The sequence below is a fragment of the Caretta caretta genome, chromosome 5 (assembly GCF_965140235.1).
Source record: "Caretta caretta isolate rCarCar2 chromosome 5, rCarCar1.hap1, whole genome shotgun sequence".
NCBI classification, from domain to species: Eukaryota; Metazoa; Chordata; order Testudines; family Cheloniidae; genus Caretta; species Caretta caretta.
The window spans coordinates 27690782-27718296 of NC_134210.1; the positions used below are offsets into that span (position 1 = coordinate 27690782).

Below are 27515 nucleotides of genomic sequence, written 5' to 3' on the forward strand. Positions count from 1 at the left end.
CTCCTTGTCCTGTCCTCTTCTACCACTGAGAATAGTCTAGAACCATCCTCTTTGGAACCACCTCTCAGGTAGTTGAAAGCAGCTATCAAATCCCCCCTCATTCTTCTCTTCTGCAGACTAAACAATCCCAGCTCCCTCAGCCTCTCCTCATAAGTCATGTGTTCCAGACCCCTAATCATTTTTGTTGCCCTTCGCTGGACTCTCTCCAATTTTTCCACATCCGTCTTGTAGTGTGGGACCCAAAACTGGACACAGTACTCCAGATGAGGCCTCACCAATGTCGAATAGAGGGGAACAATCATGTGGCGGGGTGGGAGAGGAAGAGGAGAAGAATTTTTGAGAATTTCCCCAGAATTAATTTCTGGGCTTAGGCCAAGCATAAGAAATTTTAATCTAAAAGGTCACTTCAGAAGAAAAAAAACACACAAACAAAACCAAAATACCATAATGATTGAAAATAGGGGTTTAGGACCAAAACTTATTTGACTTCAGAGGGAGCTCTCTGCAGAGATCAGTGGCTAAAATTTGGTTCTTGGAATAGAAGTTCTGTCTCTGGTTTCATGTACCACATGCTGGGTAATAACAGGAGAGGACTCCATGTGTATAAAAATAAACTCTTTATTAAGAAAACAATTTGTATAGATGCTGCAAGTGCAGCATTTTAGCCATGTGCACACAGGCTGACTTCGTGGTGCTTTCTCCAAACTTTTTCCTCCTACAACCCGTGCTCCTCCCTCCAAGCTCCATGCAGGTTGCTACAGTCTCCAACTTAAACATAGTGTCATGGTAGCAACACTATAACATCATGAATTGCAATGTCAAGAACTGCAGCTCTCTCTCCATATGCGTCTCAGTGGATGCGACATGACACCCATGGATTATAACATTTAGCCATTTGTGACTTTGGGCTAGAGGGCAAAGCTGCTCCAGTGATAATGAAAAAAGAAACTGGGAGAATGATAGGGGAAAACGCCTCACTGCTGGCAAAAGAAAGAGCTAGTATATGAGATTGGGTAGAGGAAAGAATGAAAACCTTTGTAGGAGCTGAGGATGAGAGAAGCTTCAGTGAGGAGGAAGAGGGAACTGCACTGCCCAAGTGCTCAGACAAATGCATTCATAAAATGCAAAGCTGGAGAACAGAATCCCCAACTGCTTATGATTCATGGCTCCTGTAGTTATGGTGGGAACAGTGGATGCAGCTGACATAAAGTTTTGGACCAGTAGGTCCTAACTCTGTGGACCCACTGGATGTGCCCTGGCCATCTGATAATCCCCCAGTCTGTATTCCTGCACAGATAGCCAGTGTGAAGTTTGCCTCTGTTCTGCCCAAATAGGTTCTTCACTGTCTAGACTCCCCCATGGTGTTTCCCTGGTGTGTTGGACCACATTATGGGGAAGCAGGTGGAGTGTGACCTTAGTGACAGCAGAGGACAGTGAAATTGATTATTTTGCCCATTCTACACACAGGAGCTGTAGTCTGGGAAGAAATTAGTTTTCTACCTTTCAAAATGGATGTCCTGCCTGGCCTTCCATGCCCTTTGGCAATCACTAGCCTTAGCTAAAATCTCAGTTGTGTTTGTGCCAATCCCCTCTTCTGTAATCAGTTTATGCTAAGTATGCAGTAGCATTTACCTGTGCCTCATTGTTAATGCTCAAAAGGGGTGGGATGGGTTTGTTAATGAAAGTAAGTAGGTTAGATTTCTTCACTTCTGCCAGAAGCACTAGTTACCTCAAATTTCTGGCTCTTGCTTGATTTTCAAATTTCTCTAGTCTCCGCTCTGCATTTTCACAGAATTCAGTTACACACACAGAAGAAGCTTAAGGCCTGAATTTTCAAAAGAGACTAGTGATTTTGGATGCCTCCATTTTTGGTGACACCTCAAAGGGGCTTGATTTGATTTGAGGCCTGAGACACCTCAAAGGGGGCAGGTACTCAATACTTTTTGAAAATCAGTCCCCTTCAGCCTGTCTCTAGTTGAATACCAAAAATTGAGACAATCAAAATCACTAGTCACTTTTGAAAATTTACATTTCTTACAGCACTTTTTCTGTTACATAGTTTTCTTCAGGTCCCCACATGCTGCCTTCTGTTCTTTCCATCCGCTGATCTAGACAGCCCAATGAGATGGCTATAGCTCAGCTGTGCTCTCCACAAAGGCAATGATGATATGCTTTGTGTCAGTTTTGGTCAGAATGAAGAGAAAGATGCTTTATGGTACACTGTCGAGGGGGTGAGGCTAAAGCTGAGGCCTGTGCCCAGACTTGTGATCTTAACAAGTCTGTATTTTCCTTAATGTAATTGCCTTTGGGGGACACTCAAATAGTTTTGTTCAGTGTCCACTGACAATGAGGTTCAAAATGATTTGGTTTAGAGTACATAGAGGCTCTGAGAAGCCAAAATCTTACGGTTTTGAAGGAGAATTGGTACACATATTTGCTCCTTGTCACACACTAGACTCCACCCCCTCTAAATGTTAACCTTTGAGAGTGTGTGAATGAGAGAGAGAGAGTATAAAACATATATGGACTTTGTGGTTTCCTTGCATGATAGTTTTCTGTTCATTTAGAGCAGGTTATGCATCTAAATGCTCAATATGAATGATATTTATGGTACGGAATTAAAATGTTTCCTAAAGAAGTGAAATTTGGGCCGAGAGTACACTTAAATGTTAGGTTAACATAGCCATGGTGCTCCAGGATGTGAAAAATTCACACCCCTGAGCACCGTAGCAATGCAGACCTAACGCTTGGTGTAGAAACAGCTAGATCGATGGAAGAATGTTTCCGTCAACTAGCTACCTTTGCTTGCGGAGGAGGAGTTGCTACGGTGATGGAACTTCTCCCCCTTTTTTTTCACTGTAGAAAGCATCTACACTGGAGCTACAAAGGCATAGCTATGGCTCTGTAGCTGTGCTGCTGTCGCACCATAGTGTAGACGTGGCCTTTGTATCTTGTCAGAGGAACACTTCTGAGAAAGAGAAGGTTTTGTAAGAGAGGATGGAAAGACCTTGAGAGATAGCAAGGAGAACATTTTCCAAGTACTGGGCAACAGTTTAGCCAGATGATTCTCACTGAAGCTTCCTATAGCTAAATCCTGACAAATGTACTCCTAAATGATGACGATTGATGGGTAAAAGATTTTTAAGGTTATTTATTTGGAGTTATAACAATTACAAAGGCACCACACTCTATTACAGAGCTGTATTTTTGTCTTTGATTTCAGTAATATATACAAAGTCCATGAGAGTAGTTATCCTCACTGCCGTACCTGTGGCAGGAATACTCAGTCAATGTAGAAGTCTGACTATTATACATATTTTGTCACTTAATTTCAGAATAGTTATAACACACTTCACACTGTGTGTTGCCAGGGAATGGTGCACAAGAATCACATGCACTTTAAGCACGAGCTGGCTGAAATCACACAAGTCTTCAGCATTCTGTCTCTTGACAGTATTATGAGATACACCCACTATGTTATGTATCTTATTGCTTAATTATTTTCACTACAAAAATTCCATCAACTTGAAATAAACAAACATTTATTTCTACACCTTGGGCATCATCAGATATTTGCAGTGTCTGGAATGTCCGTTTCCAGCCAGTAGTGACAAATATTATGGTGATGGGTGCCCTGGATGTACCTTAGCTAGAAGGAGGAAAAGATTGCTCTCTTAGTGAAAACTCACCCTTACACCTATGTTTACTAGAGGTATTATAAAAGGATAATAGCAGGTAGTAAGTAGTTCAGTTTCAGAGAGGACATTCTTCTTTACCAGTTAAGACATGACTGACTACAGCACATTTGTGACTGCCATTTGTTTTATACAGAGGATATAACTTGTGTTACACAAAAATAAATGTTTGGCATGGTATGGTGGAAATACTTTGCTTTGAAATACATAGGAGCTTGATTCTGGCATGATCATAGAATACCAGGGTTGGAAGGGACCTCAGGAGGTCATCTAATCCAACCCGCTGCTCAAAGCAGGACCAATCCCCAATTTTTGCCCCAGATCCCAAATGGCCCCCTCAAGGATTGAACTCACAACCGTGGGTTTAACAGGCCAATGCTCAAACCACTGAGCTATCCCTCCCCCCTGATGCTGAAGTCATGTTGTCTGAGGCAGTGGGAAGGCACACTGCCTGAGCAGGAGCTCCAGGCATTGTACCTAAAGCATGTACAGTTGTGCCCAGAAGTGCTGGTGGAGCGTGGCCACTGCACTTTCCTTGAAATGCATGCAGTGTCTGCTGCCTTCTGTACCCCAACAGCTTTGGTATCTGCCCAATTTAGAGAGGCTAGTGCTGGCAGTGATACTAGCCCTGCATTATCTTTGCATTCTCTAAGGGCAAGGACTCCTATTGGGTTACATTGCTAGGCTTCAGTTCAGGAGCGTGTCCTTGTCCATGCCTAAGCATATTCTTGACTTTAAGACATGCTTAAATCTTATTGATGTCCGGTGCTTAAAGTTAAGCATGTGTTTGAGTGTTTTCCTGAACTGGGACCCTAAACAGGGTGCCACAAGGGGTGGGATGCCATGGCAAAGTCAATACTCGGACACTGTGTCCACTTATTTTCAATGGGACTCATATTGTATTCTAGCTTAATTCTAGACCACAGCTCTCTTTTCCTTCTACATAGGCTATAAATACCACAGTGATATACACCTTACTTGTACCTGAGACAGATATTCTCTGCATAACATATACTACAAGAACATAATATTACCATTGTTGAGACCTTTTGGAATTCAGATACAGTTGGATGGCTATTACCTCTAAATTAATTTCAATTAGGGTCCGTCTACACTGCACAGGTCTTTTGGTGGCATGTGAGTACATACCCCTATGGTGTGGATATAAATAGCAGAACACGCTCTCTACTTGCTAAGCCGTGCCTGCCTGTCTACACTGCTATTTTGAGCAGTGTAGTATCTGGCTGCCTTCCTTCTACAGGAAAAGACTTGCCCAGTGGGGAAAGGCTCTGGTATGGAGGAGGCAGCAGGGAAAGGCTGCCAGCTCCTTGCTGCTGGAGCCCTTCCCCACTGAAGGGAAAGACTTTGGCAGTTCTCCACTGCTGGAGCCCTTTTTCCCCCTAGGGAAAGACTGCAGCTGCTCCCTGCTGCTGGAAAGACTCCTGCAGTGCGGAAGAGACTTCTGCAAGAGCCTTTCACTAATACGTGAAGGTGTGGGCACAGCCGGCTTTTCACTGCGGCATGTACCTACACGTACACTAAATGCCACTGCCAGTGGTATGTGGTGTAGATGTAGCCTGAGTTATTCTTCTCGAGTAAAATTCACCCATGTACAGAGAGCACATGCAAGACTCTCTGCATCACTTAAATCCTGCAGTGGTAGCGTAGAGCACCCATGCAGGACCCTGCATCCTGGGGGCTCTCAGGGAATGAACTATCTTATCTTCTCTTGTGTAGATCCTTTGAAGCAGGGCACAGAAGGGCAGCAGCTGGTGTTCCAGAGTGTGAGTTGGAATAGCCAGGAAGAGAGGGACTGCATCAGATTGAGAGAGGAGGGGTAAATTCCATCCTCTTCACTCCTGCTCAGTTGCCCACACAATGCTTCCAATTTCATCTTTTGTTGTTTTCATTAGTTACCCCACAGGCCCATCAGTGCATGTGCTGAAAAGAGAAGCTGTATAGTGCTTATCGTCATTTTCTGAACGCTTCAGATATAATAAAAATGGCAGCACCGGCGTCTCTTCAGTCACTGTTCTGTTGTGGTCCTGACACAGTCACCCTTCTCTGGTTGTGGTTGGGAGATTCCTGCTTTCTTACTCAATGCTGCTGAGCAGTGGTAGTTGGACTAAGCTTCAAAAAGATGAAAAGATGCCACGTTTTTTAAATTTAAGACTTCCTGACCTTTGTTGGTTTGTCATGCCATCTACATCCCACAGCATTCTTTATTTAACCTAGTTCAGTCTGTAGAAATCAAATAAATAACAGTCTGACATTGTTTATTTTTGTCACAAATGATGGACCTTTTGCAGTTCACACTGAAATCAATTTGAGTTGTTTCCATTGATTTCAATTATACTGATCAGGCCTCATATTTTAATTTAGTACATCTATGGGTACTTTTATTATATGGATTTGAGTGCTAGTGACATCAGAAATGGACTGATTCTCAAAATATTATTTTAAAACTCGATTCTTTCCAGTAATCACCCATCACTTCAGTAAAGTCTCTGGTCAGATTGTGGCTGGTCCAAGGGGAGGGAGGGTGCTGTTCATCTGCCATCCCTTTAGCTTCTGTGCAAGAGACAACCACAGCCTTAGCATTTGTGTAGACTGCAATCACAGGGCATGATTGCAGCTCAAGTAGATATATCTGAGCTAACTTTAATCTTAATAGCTGGGGTACCAGATTAGTGAAGCCACCGCAGTGCATGCCTCAGTGTGGGCTGGAGAGTCCCAGGTGGGCTTACACAGCCCATGCTGAAACATGTACTGCAGCGGCTTCACTGCCCTCGGACCCAAGCTAGCAAGATTACTTTAATCTCTAATGCGTCTACTCAAGCTGCAGTCACAGGGTAGAAATACCCTTAGTACCCACACACTGAAAGTGCAAAGGGGTGAATTCACAGGATCACAAGGGACTTCCTGAAGGAGAGCAAGCCTGGAGTTGTTCCATTTTGTTCCCCAGGTTACTTAGTACATCAGAAGCATATGGCGGACAAGAACACAGGTGGAAGTTCGCAAAAACGCTTCCATTGGCTCTAACACCAGTTCAGCTGAACTAGTGTTAAAGCTGAGGGGAATCACAATGTAAACAAGGCTTCTGTGGTCGGAATTGTTTTGTATCACCATTTTAATGTGAGTTGCTTTGCAGAAAACATGTTTAAAATGGTGGTAAAATCAGCTCTGGCTGAGGGAGCCATGTCTGTGCTGCAGCTCCTACTGGTCATGGTGGGAACTGTTCTTGGTAATTTTTCCCAGTGTTGTAGTTACTTCATTATTTTCTTAACACTACAGATCCTTAGGCCATGTCTGCACTACGAAAGTACTCCGATTTTACAGAAGTCAATTTTTGGGAACAGATTGTATAAAGTCAAGTGCATGCGTCCACACTAAGCACATTAATTCGGCGGTGTGCGTTCACAGTACTGTGGCAAGCGTCGACATTCCGAGCGGTGCACTGTGGGTAGTGTGGCAGAGCTCCGACCTTGTCCCCATGGGTCCCACGCTTCCAGGTGGTTTGTGCTAGCTTCAGAGGCTCACTGCAACCCTCCACGTAGCCCTTCTCTCTCTAGGGCCAGGGAGCCCTTTTCATCATAAGCCAGCAATGGAGGTTGGTGAGAGAATTCCCACAGTCTCTGTTGCTCCTACGGCCTCATGCCAAAACAGTTTAGCCTCCTGTCCTGACAGGGGCCTGTTTTCCCCTCCCAGGAGGTGTTTCTGTAGTGGTGGGTTGGGGGGAACCCAGGCCCACCTTCTACTCCGGGTACCGGCCCAGGGATCCTAATGGTAGCAGCTGTTGGCAGCCAACCTTTCACTGCCAGAGTTGCTACATTTCCCTGGGCCACTTCCCCACAGCTCTCCTGCTTCTTCCTTCTTCACCTTTGGGCTCCCTTACCAATAACTTGAGGGTGTCTTCATTAATCAGCCCTTCAGCCTCACTTCCTCTCCTCTGGAGTGAGCCCTTTTATATTATCAGAGGGGCCTTAATTAGATTCAGGTGGTCACATTAACTTAATGGCCTCACCTGACTCTTTGCAGATTAATTGGAGTCAGGTGTTCTCATTAGCCTGGAGCAGCCCCTGCTCTGGTCAGTCAGGGAACAGAAAACTGTTAATCCAGTGGCCAGTATATCTGCCTTCTGCTACTCTGCTGTACATGACTGCACTCCTGTCCCTGTTGTTCATTAGTTGTCCCCCATAATTACTTGGTTTTCCAGGTCCTGTGGACCCCCCCTTAGGCTGGGGGGGGATCCTTTAGCATCCGAATAAGGCTACTCTACTGTACCCAACTGGCCTGGGTCTATCACAGTAGCTATCCCACAGTTCCCGCAGTCCTTGCTGCCCATTGGAATTCTGGGCTGAGCTCCCAATGCTTGATGGGCCCAAAAATTTGTCGCGGGTGGTTATGGGTAAATGTTGTCAGTCAACCCTCCCTCCCTCCATGAAAGCAACAGCAGACAATCATTTCGCGCCCTTTTCCCTCGATTGCCCGAGCAGACGCCATAGCACGGCAAGCATGGAGCCCGTTCAACTCACCACAGCAGTTATGACCATTGTAAACACCTCATGCATTATCGTGCAGTTTATGCAGAACCAGCACCTGAAAAACCAGGCAAGGAGGCGACGGCAGCACGGTGATGAGGACATGAACACAGATTTCTCTAAAACTGCGGTCCCCGGCAATTTGGAGATCATGGTGTTACTGGGGCAGGCTCATGCCGTGGAACGCCTATTCTGGGCCCAGGAAACAAGCACAGAGTGGTGGGACCACATAGTGTTGCAGGTTTGGGATGATTCCCTGTGGTGCCGAAAATTTCGCATACATAAGGGCACTTTCATGGAACTTTGTGACTTTCTTTCCCCTGCCTGAAGCGCAAGAATACCAAGATGAGAGCAGCCCTCACAGTTCAGAAGCGAGTGATAATAGCCATGTGGAAGCTTGCAACTCCAGACAGCTACTGGTCAGTTGGTAATCAATTTGGAGTAGGCAAATCTACTGTGGGGATTGCTGTGATGCAAGTAGCCAACACAATCATTGAGCTGCTGCTATCAAAGGTAGTGACTCTGGGAAATCATAGAATATCAGGGTTGGAAGGGACCTCAGGAGGTCATCTAGTCTACCCCCTGCTCAAAGCAGGACCTATCCCCCAAAAATGTGCAGGTCATACTAGATGGCTTTGCTGCAATGGGATTCCCTAACTGTGGTGGGGCTATAGATGGAACGCATATCCCTATCTTGGGACCGGACCACCAGGGCAGCCAGTACATAAACCGCAAGGGGTACTTTTCAATGGTGCTGCAAGCACTGGTGGATCACAAGGGACATTTCACCAACATCAGCGTGGGATGGCTGGGAAAGGTTCATGACGCTCGCATCTTCAGGAACTCTGGTCTGTTTAAGCGGCTGCAAGAAGGGATTTACTTCCCAGACCAGAAAATAACTGTTGGGGATGTTGAAATGCCTATAAAGAAAAGGCGTACTTGTGGCACCTTAGAGACTAACCAATTTATTTGGTCTCTAAGGTGCCACAAGTACTCCTTTTCTTTTTGCGAATACAGATTAACACGGCTGTTACTCTGAAACCTGAAATGCCTATAGTTATCCTTGGGGACCCAGCCTACCCCTTAATGCCCTGGCTCATGAAGCCGTACACAGGCACCGTGGACAGTAGTAAGGAGCTGTTCAACTATAGGCTGAGCAAGTGCAGAATGGTGGTAGAGAGTGCATCTGGACGTTTAAAAGGTCACTGGCGCACTTTACTGATTCGTTCAGACCTCAGCGAAACCAATATTCCCACTGTTATTGCTGCTTGCTGTGTGCTCCACAATCTCTGTGAGAGTAAGGGGGAGATATGTATGGTGGGGTGAGAGGTTGAGGCAAATCGCCTAGCTGCTGAATACACGCAGCCAGACACCAGGGTGGTTAGAAGAGCACAGCAGGAAGCGCTGCGCATCAGAGAAGCTTTGAAAACCAGTTTCATGACTGGCCAGGGTACTGTGTGACACGTCTGTTTGTCTCTCCTTGATGAAAACCCGCCCCCTTGGTTGCCTCTAAATTCCCTGTAAGCCACCCGCCCTCCCACCTTCGATCACAGTTTGCTTGCAAAGGAAATAAAATCACTATCATTTAAAAAACACGTATTCTTTATTAATTGATTATAAAAGTAGGGAGATAACTCACAAGGTAGCCCGGGTGGGGTGTGGGAGGAGGGTAGGAGGGAAGGAAAAGGCCACTTCAAAACTAGTTGAATGACAGCCTTCTGTTGCTTGGGCTGTCCACTGGGGTGGAGTGGTTGGGTGCCCGGAGCCTCCCCCCGCGTTCATGGATGTCTGGGTGAGGAGGCTATGGAACTTGGGGAGGACGGAGGGCAGTTAAGTAGGGGCTGCAGCGGCAGTCTGTGATCCTGCTGCCGTTCATGAACCTCCACCAGAGGCTGGAGCATGTCCGTTTGATCCCACAGTAGCCCCAGTATTGCCTCATGCCTCCTCTGATCTTCCTGCCGCCATCTCTCCTCATGTTCATCGGCTGCTTTCCTGTACTCTGCTATTGTGTCCCTCCACACATTCTGCTGAGCTCTGTCAGTGCTGGACGACTGCATGAGCTCAGAGAACGTTTCATCGCGCGTGCGTTTTTTTTTTGCTGCCTTATCTGAGATAGACTTTGGGACGGAGGAGGGAGGCTTGAAACATTTGCAGCTGCTGGAGGAAAAAAAGGGAGTGAAGTATTTAAAAAGATACATTTTACAGAACAATGGCTATACTCTTTCACAGTGAACAACACTATTCACATTACATAGCACATGTGATTTTGGTACAAGGTCGCATTTTGCATCTTATATTGAGTGCCTGCGGCTTTAGTGTTAGAGATCACACACGCAGTGCCGGGCAACAGAATTCGGCTTGCAGGTGGCCATGGTAAGCCATAGTCTTTCAGCTTCTGCAACCTTCATAACAGCAGCGCCCTACTCTCCCATGCCCGGCAAAGCACATTGAGTTGGCCATTTAGTGCTGCAGTTTTCCTGTTAACGTGCAGCAGCAGACACCAAACTAACCCTCCCTCCCCCATCCAATTCTCTGGGATGATTGCTTTACCCCTCACCCCACCATGTGGCTGGTATCAGGGAAGATCCCTGCTAGCCAAACGCGAACAGCTCAGCGCCAATTGCCCTCCCTCCCCCACCGCGTGGCTAACTGCGTGGAGGATTTCTTTTCAGCCATAGGCAAACAGCCAAGTACGAACGGCCACCTCTGAATGTCCCCTTAATTAAATTCCCCTATTTCAACCAGGTTACCATGAATGATATCACTCTCCTGAGGATAACACAGAGAGATAAAGAACGGATGTTGCTTGAATGCCAGCAAACACTGGGACCATATGCTGCCAGGCTTTGTCATGCAATGATATCAGATTACTTGATACTAGCATGGTGTGGTAAAGTGTCCTACCAAGGAGGATGGAATAAGGCTGCTCTCCCCAGAAACCTTCTGCAAAGGCTTTTACAATACCTCCAGGAGAGCTTTATGGAGATGTCCTTGGAGGATTTCTGCTCCATCCCCAGACACATTAACAGACTTTTCCAGTAGCTGTACTGGCCACGAATGCATCCCAAGTCCTCAGGGCTACTTAATCATTAAAAAATGCTTGCTTTTATAACATGTATTATATTTAAAAAGGTACACTCACCAGAGGTCCCTTCTCCGGCTTGATTGGGTTGGGAGGGTATGTCAGTCAGGGTGATAAAAAGATCCTGGCTGTCGCGGAGAACGGTGTGCTGTGTGCTCTCCTCAAGCTCATCCTCCTCCGCCTCATCTTCCCCATCTGCAAAATCCTCAGGCATGGCGGAGAGTACCCCATCATCGGAGTCCACGGACAGGGTGGGGTAGTGGTGGCGGCCCCCCCTAGAATTGCATGCAGCTCAGCGTAGAAGCGGAATGTCTGGGGCTCTGTCCCAGAGTGTCTGTTTGATTCTTTGGTTTTCTGGGACGCTTGTCTGAGCTCCTTAAGTTTCATGCTGCACTGTGTTGCATCCCTGCTGTAGCCTCTGTCCCTCATGGCCTCGGAGAGTTTTTGAAATGTTTTGGCATTTCGTCTTTTGGAACATAGTTCTGATAGCACGGATTCCCCTCCTCATACAGAAATCAGATCCACTACCTCCCGTTCGGTCCATGCTGGAGCTCTTTTTCGATTCTGGGACTGCATGGTCACCTGTGCTGATGAGCTCTGCATGGTCACCTGTGCTGATGAGCTCGCCTGGCCAAACAGGAAATGAGATTCAAAAGTTCCCGGGGCTTTTCCTGTACACCTGGCCAGTGCATCCGAGTTCAGAATGCTGTCCAGAGTAGTCACAGTGGTACACTGTGCGATAGCTCCCGGAGGCCAATACCTTCCAATTGCATCCACACTAACCCTAATTCGAAACGGTGATGTCGATTTCAGTGTTAGTCCCTTTGTTGGGGAGGAGTACAGATATCGGTTTTAAGAGCCCTTTATGTTGAAAAAAATGGCTTCGTTGTGTGGACGGGTGCAGGGTTAATTTGATTTAACGCTGCTAAATCCGACATAAACTTGTAGTGTAGACCAGGCCTCAGGGACATAATAACAGTAATCTAAACAACAACGAGCAGTGAAGTAAATCCAGCAACTTCAGTTCAGCATTGTTGCTCCGTATCTAGTTCTTCTCTGGTCCTCTCATCTTCGATTTGGTTTTGCAGTAGTTCTTCCTCTTTATAGTCCTAGCGCAGAGGTGGGCAAAGTACAGCCCGCGGGCCACATCCGGCCCGCGGGACCCTCCTGCCCAGCCTCTGAGCTCCTGGCCCAGGAGGCTAGCCCCGGCCCCTCCCCTGCTGTTCCCCCGCAGCCTCAGCTCACTGCATCACTGGCACAATGCTCTGGGCGGCGGGGCTGCGAGCTCTTGCTGGGCAGTGCAGCTCAGAGCCGCGCCCTGACCCGGTGCTCTGTGCTGCGCGGTGGCGTGGCTGGCTCCAGCCAGGTGGCACGGCTGCCTGTCCTGGTGCTCTGGGCAGCATGGCTGTAGCGCCGCCAGCCACGGTGCTCCAGGTAGTGCGGTCAGGGGGCAGAGAGCGAGGGGGTTAGATAGAGGGTGGGGGTGGTGGTCAGGGGGCGGGGGTGTGGATAGGGGTCGGGACAGTCAGAAGGCGCGGAACAAGGGGGTGGAATGGGGGCAGGGGTCCCGGGGGGGCGGTCAGGAAGGAGAGGGGGAGTTGGATGGGGCAGCAGGGGGCAGTTGGCACGGGGGTTCCAGGGGCGGTCAGGGAGAGGGGTGGTTGGATGGGGTAGGTGTCCTGGGGGGGCAGTCAGGAATGAGAGGAGGGGTTGGATGGGTCGGCAGGGGGTGGTCAGTGGATAGGGAGGGGTGGATGGGGCAGGGGTCCCAGGGGGGCCATCAGGGAACAGGGTGGGTTGGATGGGGCAAGGGTCCCCGGGGGGCCGTCAGAGAGTGAGAAGCTGGGGGGGGGGGTTGGATAGGGGGCGGGGGCAGGGTCACGCCTGGCTGTTTGGGGAGGCACAGCCTCCCCTACCGGCCCCCCATACAATTTCAGAAACCTGATGTGGCCCTCAGGCCAAAAAGTTTGCCCGCCCCTGTCTTAGCATGTGTAACCGTGCGCCTCATAAATCAACAAACTTTTTCTTGGGACCAAGATTACTGATGAAGTGAGCTGTAGCTCACGAAAGCTTATGCTCAAATAAATTTGTTAGTCTCTAAGGTGCCACAAGTCCTCCTTTTCTTTTCATTTTCAGAAAAGCATTTTGGAGTGCATCAAACTTTTTGTGCCTGCCTTGGGTTGCAGAACCCAATTCCAGGAGGAAAAAAATAGAGTTCTGCTATATTTGTACAGAACGATTTTTATTTTTTTTTGTAGCGTGCAAAATACAATCTTAGTAGCTCATGTCTTATTTACAATACTGCTATCTGCTAGGCTCTGTGCATCCTGTGGTTTTAGTCAAATCTTACTTCATAGGCTAGTTTGAGGTGAATAGATGAATTATTAATGTGACCAAGCTATAGAACACATGGGGATATTGGATCTGTTTCTTGTTTCCCGGCTGATACACTATCATCTGATCTAATTCTCAAGCATCTTGAGTCATCTATCATTTTGAAGATTATGTTTAACGTAGGTTTTAGGTAAAGCACCTTGCTTTGTGACCTGTTTAATCCAGAGTCACAGCTAGTTCCCTTCCAGTATTTTTGGTATGGAAGCCATGGCGGATTAGCCTCAGGGCCAATGGGGCCCATGTCCAAGGGCCCCAGCCAACTGGGGAGCCTCCAGAAAAATGAGCGCCCCCACACATCAACCCGCTCCACTCGCCTGCCCAGCGCTCCTGCCGGGGAGTGGGGGAATCCCCCGCATCCTGACCCTGCTGCAGGTGGGGCGTGAGGGCACCCCCACTTACTCTGACCCAGGGCTCCACAAACCCCTAATCTGCCTCTGTATGGAAGAGTCCAGTCCTCTTTGGAAAGAGCTTGTTCTCATGAACTAAACTTAAAAGTTAGGCGCACATGGGTCTATTCACATCTCTTTCACTAACTTGCAGGGTAGTCAACAAGTGCCCTTAGGTTACTTGGGTTCAGAAGTGCCCCTCAGCTTATGTGGTAAGTAGTCTGCTGAACATGTGGATCCAAGCCCAGGGAGTATGGAAAGAGGAAGTACAGGACCAGTTGCATTCTCACACATTTCTCTGAAACTGTGGAAGCCATCTCTAAGATGCAGGCTTTGTGGCTGGGACAGCAGGGAGACCTGGGGGAGGGGGTAAGAATCTATACACTACAAGATATTCCTACTCCCGCCCTCCGAAAACCCCTTCTGTGGGAGACAAAGCCACACAAGTTAATTTTGAATGAGTCGCCATTACTTTGTTCAAGTTTTCCTTCAGTGCTGCCAAGCCCAACACCCGCATAAGGGCAGAATCAGGAGTCAATGAGTGCAGGGCAAAACGATGGGGAACCCGTATAAATTAACACTGACTGAGGGCAGGTCTACACTTAAAACGCTGCAGTTGTGCCACTGTAGTGCTTCAGTGAAGACACTACTATGCTAATGGGACAGCTTCTCCCATCGTGGTAGTTAATCCACTTCCGCAAGAGGCAGTAACTGCGGCGACAGGAGAAGCCGTCCCATCGACATAGTACTGTCTACAACAGGGGTAAGGCCAGTATAACTGCATTGGTCGGGGGTGTGTGTGGCTTTTTCACACCCCTGAGAGATGTAGTTTTACCAATATATGTTTGTCGTGTAGACCTGGCCTCAGTCAGCATTAATTTGCACATTTGTTCTGCAGTTTTGCTTGGGGGAGAGGAGAAGAATGCTTCTGTCTATGTAGCCGCATCTACACCAGGGGTATAGGTCAGCATAGTTGCAGTGCTCAGGGGCATGGATTTTTCACATCCCTGAGTGCATTAGCTATGTCAGCTTAAGTTGGAAATGTATTTGTGCAGTATTTGGATCTCTTTGTCTTTTTCATTTGCAGATTGAAGTTACTGAAGTGTAGGGGATCTGGATGAATAATTTGGAGTGGGTATTAAACAGTTTTGCCTCTTTGTGTTTTCAAATTGTCTGCAATGGATCGTGACTTTTTTCAAATGTAATCCAAATTATTCACCAAATAATTTCTGCAGTCAATGTTATTGATCTGTAGCACAGCTGTAATTAAGAATTTGAAATCATCTTTCCAGGGATATTCTTCTGAGTTGCTTGAAATTTACTGTTTCTGCAACAATTCCTCCCAGCAAACTTATTTGTTAGAACATCCATAACAAATAAGCACAAGAGGAGCAAAAATACCAAGTGAATTGGTTTATAAATCCTAAGAAAAATTTATGGCATATTTCCCCCTCATTATTTACATAGCTTTGTTACTTACCTACCTCACCAGACTACTGCGATGATTAGTTAAAGTTTGAGAAGCACTTGCTAAATGTAAAGGGCTACCAAAGTATTATTATTGTTTCCAATAGATTTAGTTTTTCTGAGATTCTTGCTGTTTTATTTCCAAGGGCGTTGTAAGGTCTTCTTGTTCTTGTATATCAGTACTTTAATATGTGTCAAGTTGATGATCCTGAATGCAGGACAGAAGAGAGAGCTGGTAAAATGGATTAGAAGGCTCAGATTCTCTGCTGCATTCAACTACCGGTAGGTGCGGCAAAAAAGGGGGCTGTTTGGAACCCGGTTACAGCTTCCTGATTCTCTGTTTGGCCCCAGAACCATGGGCTGCTCTAAACTGTACCAGTTGGCTACATTCTCCTAGAGACCATATGCCAGCTGGAGTAGCTAGAGCTTCCACCTGTCCCTTTTGGGGGCTTCAGGGAGGGAGGCTTAAAAGATGGCACCAGCAGCTGTATATCATGTTGAGGGTGTACCCAGTGAGTGAATTGCAGGAGGTTTCCACTTCTTTTGTGCTGCTTGGGCACCTATTGAGTTCCCAGGGGTGAGTGGGCACAAGCCCACCTGCATGTAAAGGCCCCTCCCCCAGCCTAAGGGGAGGAGCCATTGAACCCAGGGCTCAAGTAAAGTCAGGGAACAATAAATGATAAAATGGAGATGGGAGTGAAGGTCATAGGGTCAAAAGCAGGGACCACACAAGCAGTGGAGTGGGGCTGAGAATCTGGCTCAAGGTTTCCATTTTCTAAATAAAGGCCTTATTGTGTAAACCTTTACTCCTTTGAATGTTTCTATGCACTGCAATGCAGCTGTTTTTGTGAGTAAGGACTACCCATGTAAGGAAAGTTTTGCAAGATTGGACCCAAAGTTTTTTTACTATAGTTTTATTTTTTCAGTACAGTACTCCCTTATTGTATCCACAAGAGCTTCACAGAGGTGTTTTAGTGCTGCCCTGGGTTTCAAAATTTAGTCTCAAATGCAACCGGATAAGGAAATTTCTTGGAGTGTCTGGGAAATACAACTGTTTAACACACAACAGGTTCTGCCCCTCCTCCTGAGGTGTGTTTTGTTCCTATTATCTCAACAAAAGATATTGAACATAATTATTCAAAAGGGGTCTAATTAATGCAGTCCTTACACAGCCTTTAATCAGGCAAAACTCCCATTGAAGCCGATGAGAATTTTATTTTGAATAAGGACTGAAGGGTTTACCACAAGGTTCAGAAGTACAGTTCTTACAATGAGACAAAAACAGATTCACCGGGTGCTTTCTTAAACCTTGTCTATTTATATTATTATTGCTGTATCTAGCTTTTATCCACCATAGCTGGTAGCAGATAAAAAAGGAAATGGACAAGACCACAGGGTAAATAGTGAAACTTACTTGATTATCATAAGTAGCATTCTTGGCACCCCAACTGCCTGTTCAATTAAAGAAAAATGTATAAAACCAAAAGCGTCCTAGTAGAGGAATAATGAAGAGTAAATTCTTAAGAGACCTAAATGTCAGCTGTACTCTTGTTTTAGCTTCTCTTCTAAAGTATTGTTGCCGATCAATTCTGGTGAGTATTTGTAAGGTGTTAAGTTTTGTATTTAGCTTCAAATCAAATAAGTTGGTGGAAATGACAAGTGTAAATCTGATTTTGGCTTGTCTCACATCTAAAAATGACCTTTAAAATAACTTGATTTCACTTGGTATTTTGTTAGAACTAGTTGAAAAATCAGGTTTTCTCAGCCTTCCCTGTCATTTATGGTAGATAAGGTCACAAAAACATTACATATAATAAAACTGCTGCTATGAAGGAAATAAAAGTTGCCATAGAAAATTCTTTTCACCAGCAAATTTTCATCACTTCTTTGTTATGCTTGTTTATGAAGTGTCTTTACTATGTGTTTTTTGGTTTCAAGAGCATTGGTAATTGTCTGGCTACTTACAGAATTTTTGTTAAAAATCTTGGGCCTGATTCCACACTCCATAGTCAAACTTCCTAATGATTTCAAGGGAAATGTTGTCTGCAAGACTGTGGGTTTGGGGCCCTGAATTGTAGTGTTCTATGTTAAGACTTCATAGGCAGTGGCTAAAATTCCTTCACCTTGGGTGGTAACATTTGCCATCACTATCTTTTCTCCAGGTAAGTGGAGCTCATTGCACATGCCTATGCACATGCACGCACGCATACAAACACCCGCATCTCTCATTTTGTTTCCAGAGCTTAGACACCAGACCTGTACTTTGATTACAGTTACAAGAGAGGCTCCACCCAATGCTTCATGGTCCCTGCAGTTTGACTCAGGATGATAGAGTTTCTTGTCAGTGCTTATTCAATTTACTGTAGCGGTTGAGTTGTGATCCTTATTATTTTACCAGATAAAGTGCCTTTGTTATTAAAGCTAATAACCTTCCTCAGTTAATTGCAAGCTATTTTTTTGGCAAGATCATCAAAGAAATGTTGTGTACAAAAATTATGAAACACATTAAAGAATCCTTTAACCCAACTGGTGAAGAGTAATTAAGTATTTCTGTAGATTTATTCTGGTTACAGAGAAGGTGAATTCTCACACATGCCCCTTTCTTCATATGGCCTCCAAGGGTTGCACTCATGTAGCTAAGGGCATGGGTCCCAGGGAATTTTCCTCACATCTCAGTTTGCACCACTAATGCTATGTAGAGTAACAGGTGTGCTGCAGTAGTTGCAAATACACTGAAAAGGAAAGCAAATGTACTTTGATGGGTTGATAGATTGACCCAAATTAATTCTGGGTCAGATTCTACTCCACTTGTCACACTGAGTAGAAACCACATGGGCAGCATGTGGGGTAAGAAGCTACTCAACATGAGTGAGAGTGGTAGAATCTAGCCCTTTAATGATTGGGTCAGTCTGATTTTTGAAGGTTTTTAAAGAATAGGGCAGCATATGTGTATTCTTCTTCAAAGATATGCCCCTCAGCTGATTATAAACAAGGGAATTTTGTTTCCTGAAACTTCTTACACAATATCATTTTGCTTTGAGGCAGATAGGCTGGGGCCTCCTCTAGATATATTGGTGGATTCACTGAACTGTACAGCTTTCAGCATACAATGGAGAATGCCAAAGCAGCATGCGAGCACCATCACAGGACACACTGTAAGTAAACCTTTATTTTTGTTAGCAATATACAGCATAGAATCCAAATGGACCACATAGTCCCATTCATTGTTCGCAAGGAAAGTGAAAACAGTAAGGGAAAGCAAGGAGGGTACTTTGAATCCCAGACTCAGTACCATACACTAGAGTTGTCTAGAAAGAGTTCTGTGAAAAAGCTGAGTTGGAACCAATAGTAAAGAGTCTTTAATTAACAAGCAGCTATGTTTTAGAAGCAAGCTATGATGGGAATTTTGTGTGGATGCAAGAAGCATGGATTCACAATAATTTGCATTTCTCTTGTGACTTTTATCCAAGGATCTCAAAGCACTTTACAATTAATTAGATAGGAGGACATTCCAGTAAGGTAGAGTAGAGCAGGTAAATATTATGCTTTTTTTTTTACAGATTGGTAAGCAGAGGCACAGAGAGTGAAATTTATTCTAACTGCCTCAAGCCTGAGTCCCAAATTCCCCCCACCCCATCTCCTCACCCCACAGCCCCTTCCCATCTACCCCCTATTGCCCACAAGGCCACCTCCTCACCTTACATGTGCGTCTTCTCCAGGGTCCAGGCACCTAATTAGTGGAGCCATGCCTGTGCGGCTCCACTAATTAGGTGGGTGGCCCTTCATTCTCTCATGTGAGGCTGCCCAGGCATGCACCTTAGAGGGAACTATCCGTGAGCCACCTGAATGGAGCTCGTGGACCACTGGTGGTCCATGGACCACATTTTGAGAACCTCTGTTCTAGGATTCTGTGCTGCCGTAAGTTGTTGATAAAAGAGGTGTGAGTAGGTCTCAGAAGCAAAGCAGTGTAACTTTGCACCAGTCTGGCATTCAGCATTCATGCAAAATAAATGAAACTTGTACTGATTTTGTATTCTGTGGAAACCAAATTTAACCCTTAAACTAAAGTCAATGGGAGCTGTTTTTGCCAGGGGTGAACTTGGCCCTGAGCACATGGGGGATGGTAGACAAGAGCTGGTCAAAAATGTTTTGTTTTCCCCATGGAAAATGTTGATTGAGCGCCCCTTCCCCCACAAAAAAAAATCTAAATACAAATGCAAATTTTCATTGAAAAAAAAAAAAACAGTTTTCAAGGGACGCAGACAATTGAATGAAAGATGTCCATTTAATGAAAAACTCAGTTTTCCATTGGGAAAAAAGTTATGACAGAAAATGTTTGACCTTCTCTATTTCTGATATAAGTTGTGATGGTTAGGGGCTGTTTCATCTTATACCTACACGCTGCTTGCTTTTCCTGCTATGCCCTATCTTTTCCTCCCTTGGTTGTGTAAGTTACACTTGTCTTGCACATCTCCTGAATTATTTTTATTATTATTGAATTATTTGTATTGTAGTAGCTCCCAGAGGTCCATGATAATACAAATAATAAGTTATAATAACAATAATTGAGCTAGGCACTGTACTTAGTTTGGTACATCCTTGGATGGATAAACAGAGGAGTAGTGAGTAGAAGTAGGGAGGTAGTTTTACCTCTACATATAGCATTGGCAAGACTGATACTATAATACCAGCATCCAGTTCTAGTGTCCACATTATACAAAAGATGTTGAAAACTTGGAGAGGGTGCAGAAAAGGGCCATGTGGAGAGAAAATACCTTGTACTAAAAAGCTCTTTAGTCTAGCAGAAAAAGGGATAACAAGAATAAATTACTTGACATTGAAGCCAGGCAAATTCCAATTAGAAATAAGGCACAAATTTTTAACTGAGAAGGTGATTAAACACTGGAACAAACTACCAAGGGAAGAGCTGTGTTTTCCATCTCTCAATGTCTCCAAATTGAAATTGGATGCCTTTCTGGAAGATCTGCTTTAATCAAACACAAGTTATTGGGCTCAATACATGGGATGACATTCTCTAGTCTGTGTTATATAGGAGGTCAGATTTGGATAATCTAATGATCCCTTCAGGCCTTAAAATCTAAGAATGTATGAACAGACATAAGTAAGAGATGGTACCAGCTCTAAAGAACTTGTAAGCTAAATAAACAGGCCAGACAAACAGTGGAAGAAAGGCGCCACCCCCATTTTATAAATGGGGAATAGAGGCACAGAGAGAGTAAGTGGATGTCCAGTGGGTAAAAGTTACACTGCTTTGCAACTTCCACCAGTTCCATTACCAATTTACACAGGAGCCAGATCCTCAGTTGACTTCAATGGGTTTATGCCAGTTGAGGATCTTGCCCATGATGTATAACTTACAGTGTAATTCATGTAATTGCTGAATGAAGCCTAGAGACTTCCATGGGAATTCAACCTACTTATTTCAGGCTGCATTTTGCTGAATTTAGCAACCATATTTTACTGTACCAGGAAGTTCACTGAATGCCAACTAATTCATGTACACTTAGGGTTTGTCTGTAGTGGGATATGACATATGTTAAAACACATGTGTTAAACACAAGGTTAAATGATCAGTTTAAACAAGGATTGTTGTGTCAGCTGAGTATGGTTAACCCTAGGGTCCATTCTGATACAGTGTTAAATATGACAGTTCGTTTCTACAACTAAGTGCTAAGTCATATTTAACATTGTATCGTCTAACACAGTATAAATTATGTCATTTTGATGTGTAGACAAACCTTGGTAAGTCTGAAGAATATGTCAATGTATGCTAACTCTCCATGTGTCTGTGGAGGGGCAAGGGCTGTATACGCAGTGATGTGATAGTAGTTTACTTATTATTTCTAAAGTATTTGTATCACTGCCTTAACTACATCTCTTCAAGGTGTTTTACTCAGAGGTCGAAGCTGATAAACCAGTAAAACAGCGGTCACATGATGTCCCCCTTAGCTTGGATATGCTCAGCATGGTGAGTATCTGGCTTTATACATTGTCAGAATGATCAGAGCCTCTGGAATTTTGAGAGAGTTAAGTTTGGCATTTTCTAATAATTGGTGATATTTCTATAGTAGGAACCAGGAACTCTGACTTCTTTGGCTGTGTGAACTAATACCGGCTTCAATTCCAAACCCACAGGGACTATTGGGCAAAGAGGAAATCATAGCACACTGCTGTAATCTAATCAGAAATCTGGGATATGATTTTCTTACCTCATTCTCCTGCTAGTTTTGAATTTGCAACTGTTGGGACTTGCTGTGGATTTTAATAGCAATTACCTGTGGGATCTCTTTAAATATTACTTTTGATTTCAAGTTCACTTTTTCAATTGGGAAAAGTTCATTTGTGCATGCAAAAATGGAAGAGCAATCACGTCTCCATTTGCTGTTCCATGTATTTAGGTGTCTAAACTCCCATCTGGGCAAAGCTGTGCCATCATGGTAAATGTCTGAGCAAACAGAGTTGAATTTTTGGCAAATTCCTGTGTGTGCAAGTGAGACTCTGCCCACTGAAAATTTGAGATTAAAAGTTTAATTGTGAGCTTTAATAACTCCTAACTACCAAAAAAAAAAAAGAAAAAGAAAAAAAAAGGCAAATGTGCAAGTTCTAGTCTCCAAGGGGCTTTTCTGGGATTGGAAGTTTTTTATTCTTTCAAAAAAATCTGTTGTCTTTTCCCATCACCTCCCTTTCCCCCTATTCTCTTCTTTTCTTTACCCTCTTCATCCCTTTCCTTTTCACCTTTATATGCTTCATTCTTCTTCTCCCCATTCCCCTCTCTCCTTCAAATCAGTGTCCTTCCTTCTTTTGGGCCATGTCCTCTTTACTCTTCCTTTCACGTGGCTGAATTAGGAATGTTCCGTAGGACTGCACCAGCTAGAAATTGGCACTGAGATAATAGCATCAAATTCAAACATTTGTGGGCAGAGGGGAGATTTCTTTCTCTTTTTGAAGGGCATTGTGGTGAAGTTGGTGAACATTAGCAAACCTCTTCAAAAGGAAGTGATGAAGTGAAGAAGAGGGAAGAGTAGCTTCTCAGATTCCCTGTTGCCTTATACTCACTTTCTTTGGCTACTCCTGAATCTCATGGCTTTCACAAATATGGGATCATAGTAAAGGAAGGAGTCTCATTGTCATGATTAATTATTACTTTGTTATACACTATTTTTTGTCCCTCCTGTGTTCCTCACTTCTTTTTCCTAAAAGTACTTCTGTTGCCACCACAGGATTATCATACACAATGTAAGGAGAGTGGTCACTTTGGATAAGCTATTACCAGCAAGAGAGTGAGTTTGTGGGGGGTGGGGGGGTGAGAAAACCTGGATTTGTGTTGGAAATGGCCCACCTTGATTATCATAATCATTGTAAGGAGAGTGGTCACTTTAGATAAGCTATTACCAGGAGGAGAGTGAGTTTGTGTGTATGTGGGGGGGGGGGTGAGAAAACCTGGATTTGTGCTGGAAATGGTCCAACTTGATTATCATACACATTGTAAGGAGAGTGATCACTTTAGATAAGCTATTACCAGCAGGAGAGTGGGGTGGGAGGAGGTATTTTTTCATGCTTTGTGTGTATATAAGATCTTCTAAACTTTCCACAGTATGCATCCGATGAAGTGAGCTGTAGCTCACGAAAGCTTATGCTCAAATAAATTGGTTAGTCTCTAAGGTGCCACAAGTACTCCTTTTCTTTTTGCGAATACAGACTAACACGGCTGTTACTCTGAAACCATAGGATATGACACAATAGGGTATGTCTACACAGCAGCTGGGAGGTTTAATTCTCAGCTCAGGAAGCTAGACATGAGCTAGTGCTTGCAAGGCTCAGTCTAGCCACCTGAATACCTACCCAAGGGGTCAAATGGGATTGCATGCGGGCAGCTAGCCCAAGCTGTTACTCACATAGTCATGGTTACGCTGCTATTTTTAGGCACTAGCTCCAGCTGACCTAACATGTATACATCTATTTGAGCTGGGAATTACATGTCCCATCTGCTGAGTATATTGGTCATATCTTGCTTTGCTGACTCATCACTCATGATTTGCCATCAACTTTTAAGTATGTTGTTTGTTAACAAGTCCCATTCTGATTTTTCCCCCCAGGGTCAACTTGATGGACAAGCGATTTTTGTAAGTACTGCACTTCCTGAAACTGTCGCAGCTGTGATCCAAAATAAGACAGAACATTTAGAGCCTCCCTTTCCACTGATTCATATGCAGTGCACAAAAAGGCTCCATAATCTACTAAAATAATAATACTTGGCACTTAAATAGGGCTTTTCCTAGTCAAAGTGGCACAAACTTTAACTAATGTTCAGAGCTGGTAGGTAAGAAAGCATTATTATCATCTCCATTTTAGAGATGGATAATCTTCCACACTTAATCATCGAAAACACTTAAGGGTGCCTTACTGAGGTTATAGGAGATCAATCGTATAAGAATGAGAGCCAGGCAGCGAGGGCCACAGGAGAGCTGAGCAGTTAGCCAGAGTGGGAGGGCCAATCAGTCAGACAAAAGGGAGAGGACGGAAGGGGGATATACCCTGTGGGTAGGAAGGTAGAATAGAGCAGTAAGGAAGTGTGAAAAGAGATGGGAAGAGTAGAATCATAGACTTTAAGGTCAGAAGGGACCATTATGATCGTCTAGTCTGACCTCCTGCACAACGCAGGCCATGGAATCTCACCCACCAACTACTGTAACAAACCCCTAACTTATATCTGAGCTATTGAAGTCCTCAAATTGTGGTTTAAAGACTTCAAGGTGCAGAGAATCCTCCAGCAAGTGACCCGTGCCCCACACTGCAGAGGAAGGCGAAAACCCCCCAGGGCCTCTGCCAATCTGCCATGGGGGAAAATTCCTTCCCGACCCCAAATATGGTGATCAGCTAAACCCTGAGCATGTGGGCAAGACTCACCAGCCAGACACCCAGGAAAGAATTCTCTGTAGTAACTCAGATTCCACCCCATCTAACATCCCATCATTGGCCATTGGGCATATCTACCACTAGTAGTCAAAGATCAATTATTGCCAAAATTAGGCTATCCCATCATATCATCTCCTCCATAAACGTATCAAGCTTTGTCTTGAAGCCAGATATATCTTTTGCCCTCGCTGCTTCCCTTGGAAGGTTGTTCCAGAACTTCACTCCTCTGATGGTAAGAAACCTTTGTCTAATTTCAAGTCTAAACTTCCTGATGGCCAGTTTATATCCATTTGTTCTTGTGTCCACATTGGTACTGAGCTTAAATAATTCTTCTCTCTTCATGGTATTTATCCCTCTGATATATTTATAGATCGCAATCATATCTCCTCTCAGCCTTATTTTAGTTAGGCTAAACAACCCAAGCTCATTGGGTCTCCTTTCATAAGACAGGTTTTCCATTCCTTGGATCATCCTAGCAGCCCTTCTCTATATCTGTTCCAGTTTGAATTCATCCTTCTTAAACAAGGGGGACCAGAACTGCACACAATATTCCAGATGAGGTCTCACCAGTGCCTTGTATAATGTTATTAACACCTCCTTATCTCTACTGGAAATACCTCTCCTGATGCATCCCAAGACCGCATTAGCTTTTTTGATGGCCATATCACATTGGCGGCTCATAGTCATCCTGTGATCAACCAATACGCCGAGGTCCTTCTCCTCCTCTGTTACTTCCAAGTAATGTGTCCCCAGTTTATAACAAAAATTCTTATTATTAATCCCTAAATGCATGACCTTGCACTTTTCACTATTAAATTTCATCCTATTACTATTACTCCAATTTACAAGGTCATCCAGATCTTCCTGTATGATATCCCGGTCCTTCTCTGTATTGGCAATACCTCCCAGCTTTGTGTCATCTGCAAACTTTGTTAGCACATTCCCGCTTTTTATGCCAAAGTCAATAACAAAAAGATTAAATAAGATTGATCCCAAAACTGATCCCTGAGGAACTCTACTAGTAACCTCCTTCCAGTCTGACAGGTCACCTTTCAGTGTGACCCTCTGCAGTCTCCCCTTTAACCAGTCCCTTATCACCTTTCAGTTTTCATATTGACCCCCATCTTTTCCAATTTAGCTAATAATTCTCCATGTGGAACCGTATCAAATGCCTTACTGAAATTGAGGTAAATTAGATCCACTGCGTTCCCTTTGTCTAAAAAATCTGTTACCTTCTCAAAGAAGGAGATCAGGTTGGTTTAACACGATCTACCTTTTGTAAAGCCATGTTGTATTTTGTCCCAATTAACATTGACCTCAATGTCCTTAACTTCTTTCTCCTTCAAAATTTTTTCCAAGACCTTGCATACTACACGTCAAATTAACAGGCCTGTGGTTACCCGGATCGCTTTTTTTTACCTTTCTTAAAAATAGGAACTATGTTAGCAATTCTCCAGTCATACGGTACAACCCCTGAGTTTACAGATTCATTAAAAATTCTTGCTAACGGGCTTGCAATTTCATGTGCCAGTTCCTTTAATATTATTGGATGAAGATTATCCAGGTCCCCCGATTTAGTCCCATTAAACTATTCAAGTTTGGCTTCTACCTCGGATGTGGTAATATCTACCTCCATATCCTCATTCCCATTTGTTATCCTACCATTATCTCTAAGCTCCTCATTAGCCTCGTTAAAGACTGAGGCAAAGTATTTGTTTAGATATTGGGCCATTCCTAGATTATCCTTAACCTCCACTCCATCCTCAGTGTTAAGCAGTCCCACTTCTTCTTTCTTTGTTTTCTTCTTATTTATATGGCTATAGAACCTTTTACTATTGCTTTTAAGTCGCTTTGCAAGGTCCAACTCTACATGACTTTTGGCCTTTCTCGCTTATCCCTAAATGTTCTGACCTCAGTAAGGTAGCTTTCCTTGCTAATCCCTCCCATCTTCCACTTCTTGTAGGCTTTCTTCTTTTTCTTAATCACCTCTCTGAGATGCTTGCTCATCCAGCTTGGTCTACAACTCCTGCCTAAGAATTTTTTCCCCTTTCTTGGGATGCAGGCTTCTGATAGTTTCTGCAACTTTGACTTGAAGTAATTCCAGGCCTCCTCCGCCTTTAGATCCACTTCCCTAACTAATTTCCTTAATTTTGTAAAGTTAGCCTTTTTGAAATCAAAAACCCTAGTCACAGATCTATTTTTGTTTATCCTTCCATTTAGTTTGAACTGAATTAGCTCATAATCGCTCAAACCAAGTTGTCGCCTACAATCATTTCTTCTATGAGGTCCTTACTGCTCACCAAAACCAAGTCTAAAATGGCATCTCCTCTTGTCGGTTCAGCAACTACTTGGTGAAGGAATCCATCAGCCATCGTATCCAGGAAAATCTGAGCCCTATTATTATTACTAGCACTTTGTCCTCCAGTCTATATCTGGGAAGCTAAAGTCTCCCATGATCACACAATTCCCATTAGTATTAAAGATGTCTCTATCCATATCCAAATGAGATCCTGGCGGTCTATAGCACACCCCAAGCACTATCCTAGGGGAGGCTCTAGTAGCTTTCTTCCCCAAAGTGATTTTGGCCCAGACAGACTCTGTCTTATCCATTCCATCACTTCTTATTTCTTTACAGTCTACCTCATCGCTGAGGTACTCCACCACCTTTGCCTTTATTTCTGTCTTTCCTAAACAGCACATACCCTTCAATAGCCTTACTCCAGTCATGACTACTATTCCACCATGTTTCTGTTATCCCTATAATATCTGGTTTCACTTCCTGCACCAGTAGCTCTAGTTCCTCCATTTTGTTACCTAGTCTCCTCGCATTAGTGTACAAACATCTTAATTTTTGCTGTTTGGCTTCGCTCGCATTCTTTACCCGATTGGGCACAGACATTCTACCGCCAGTATTACCTATTAGATTAGTATGTACACTGCCCTTCCGCCTTATGTCTTTCTCCTACCCACGGCTGTATCCTTTCTTACTTCATTTTCTTCCCTCTCAAAGAGG

The 27515-nt window shown here is 44.3% G+C and overlaps 1 protein-coding gene across 2 annotated transcripts in view; it reads left to right on the forward strand.

Moving 5' to 3' along the window:
- EGFLAM (EGF like, fibronectin type III and laminin G domains) overlaps nt 1-27515 on the forward strand; it is a 128808-nt gene that overhangs the window by 13668 nt on the left and 87625 nt on the right. For both annotated transcript variants that reach the window (XM_048851259.2, XM_048851260.2), the window contains exons 2-4: nt 18611-18720; nt 21471-21554; nt 23683-23709. In XM_048851259.2, coding sequence (XP_048707216.1) covers nt 18611-18720; nt 21471-21554; nt 23683-23709 — 221 coding nt within the window. The remainder of the gene's footprint in view (nt 1-18610; nt 18721-21470; nt 21555-23682; nt 23710-27515) is intronic.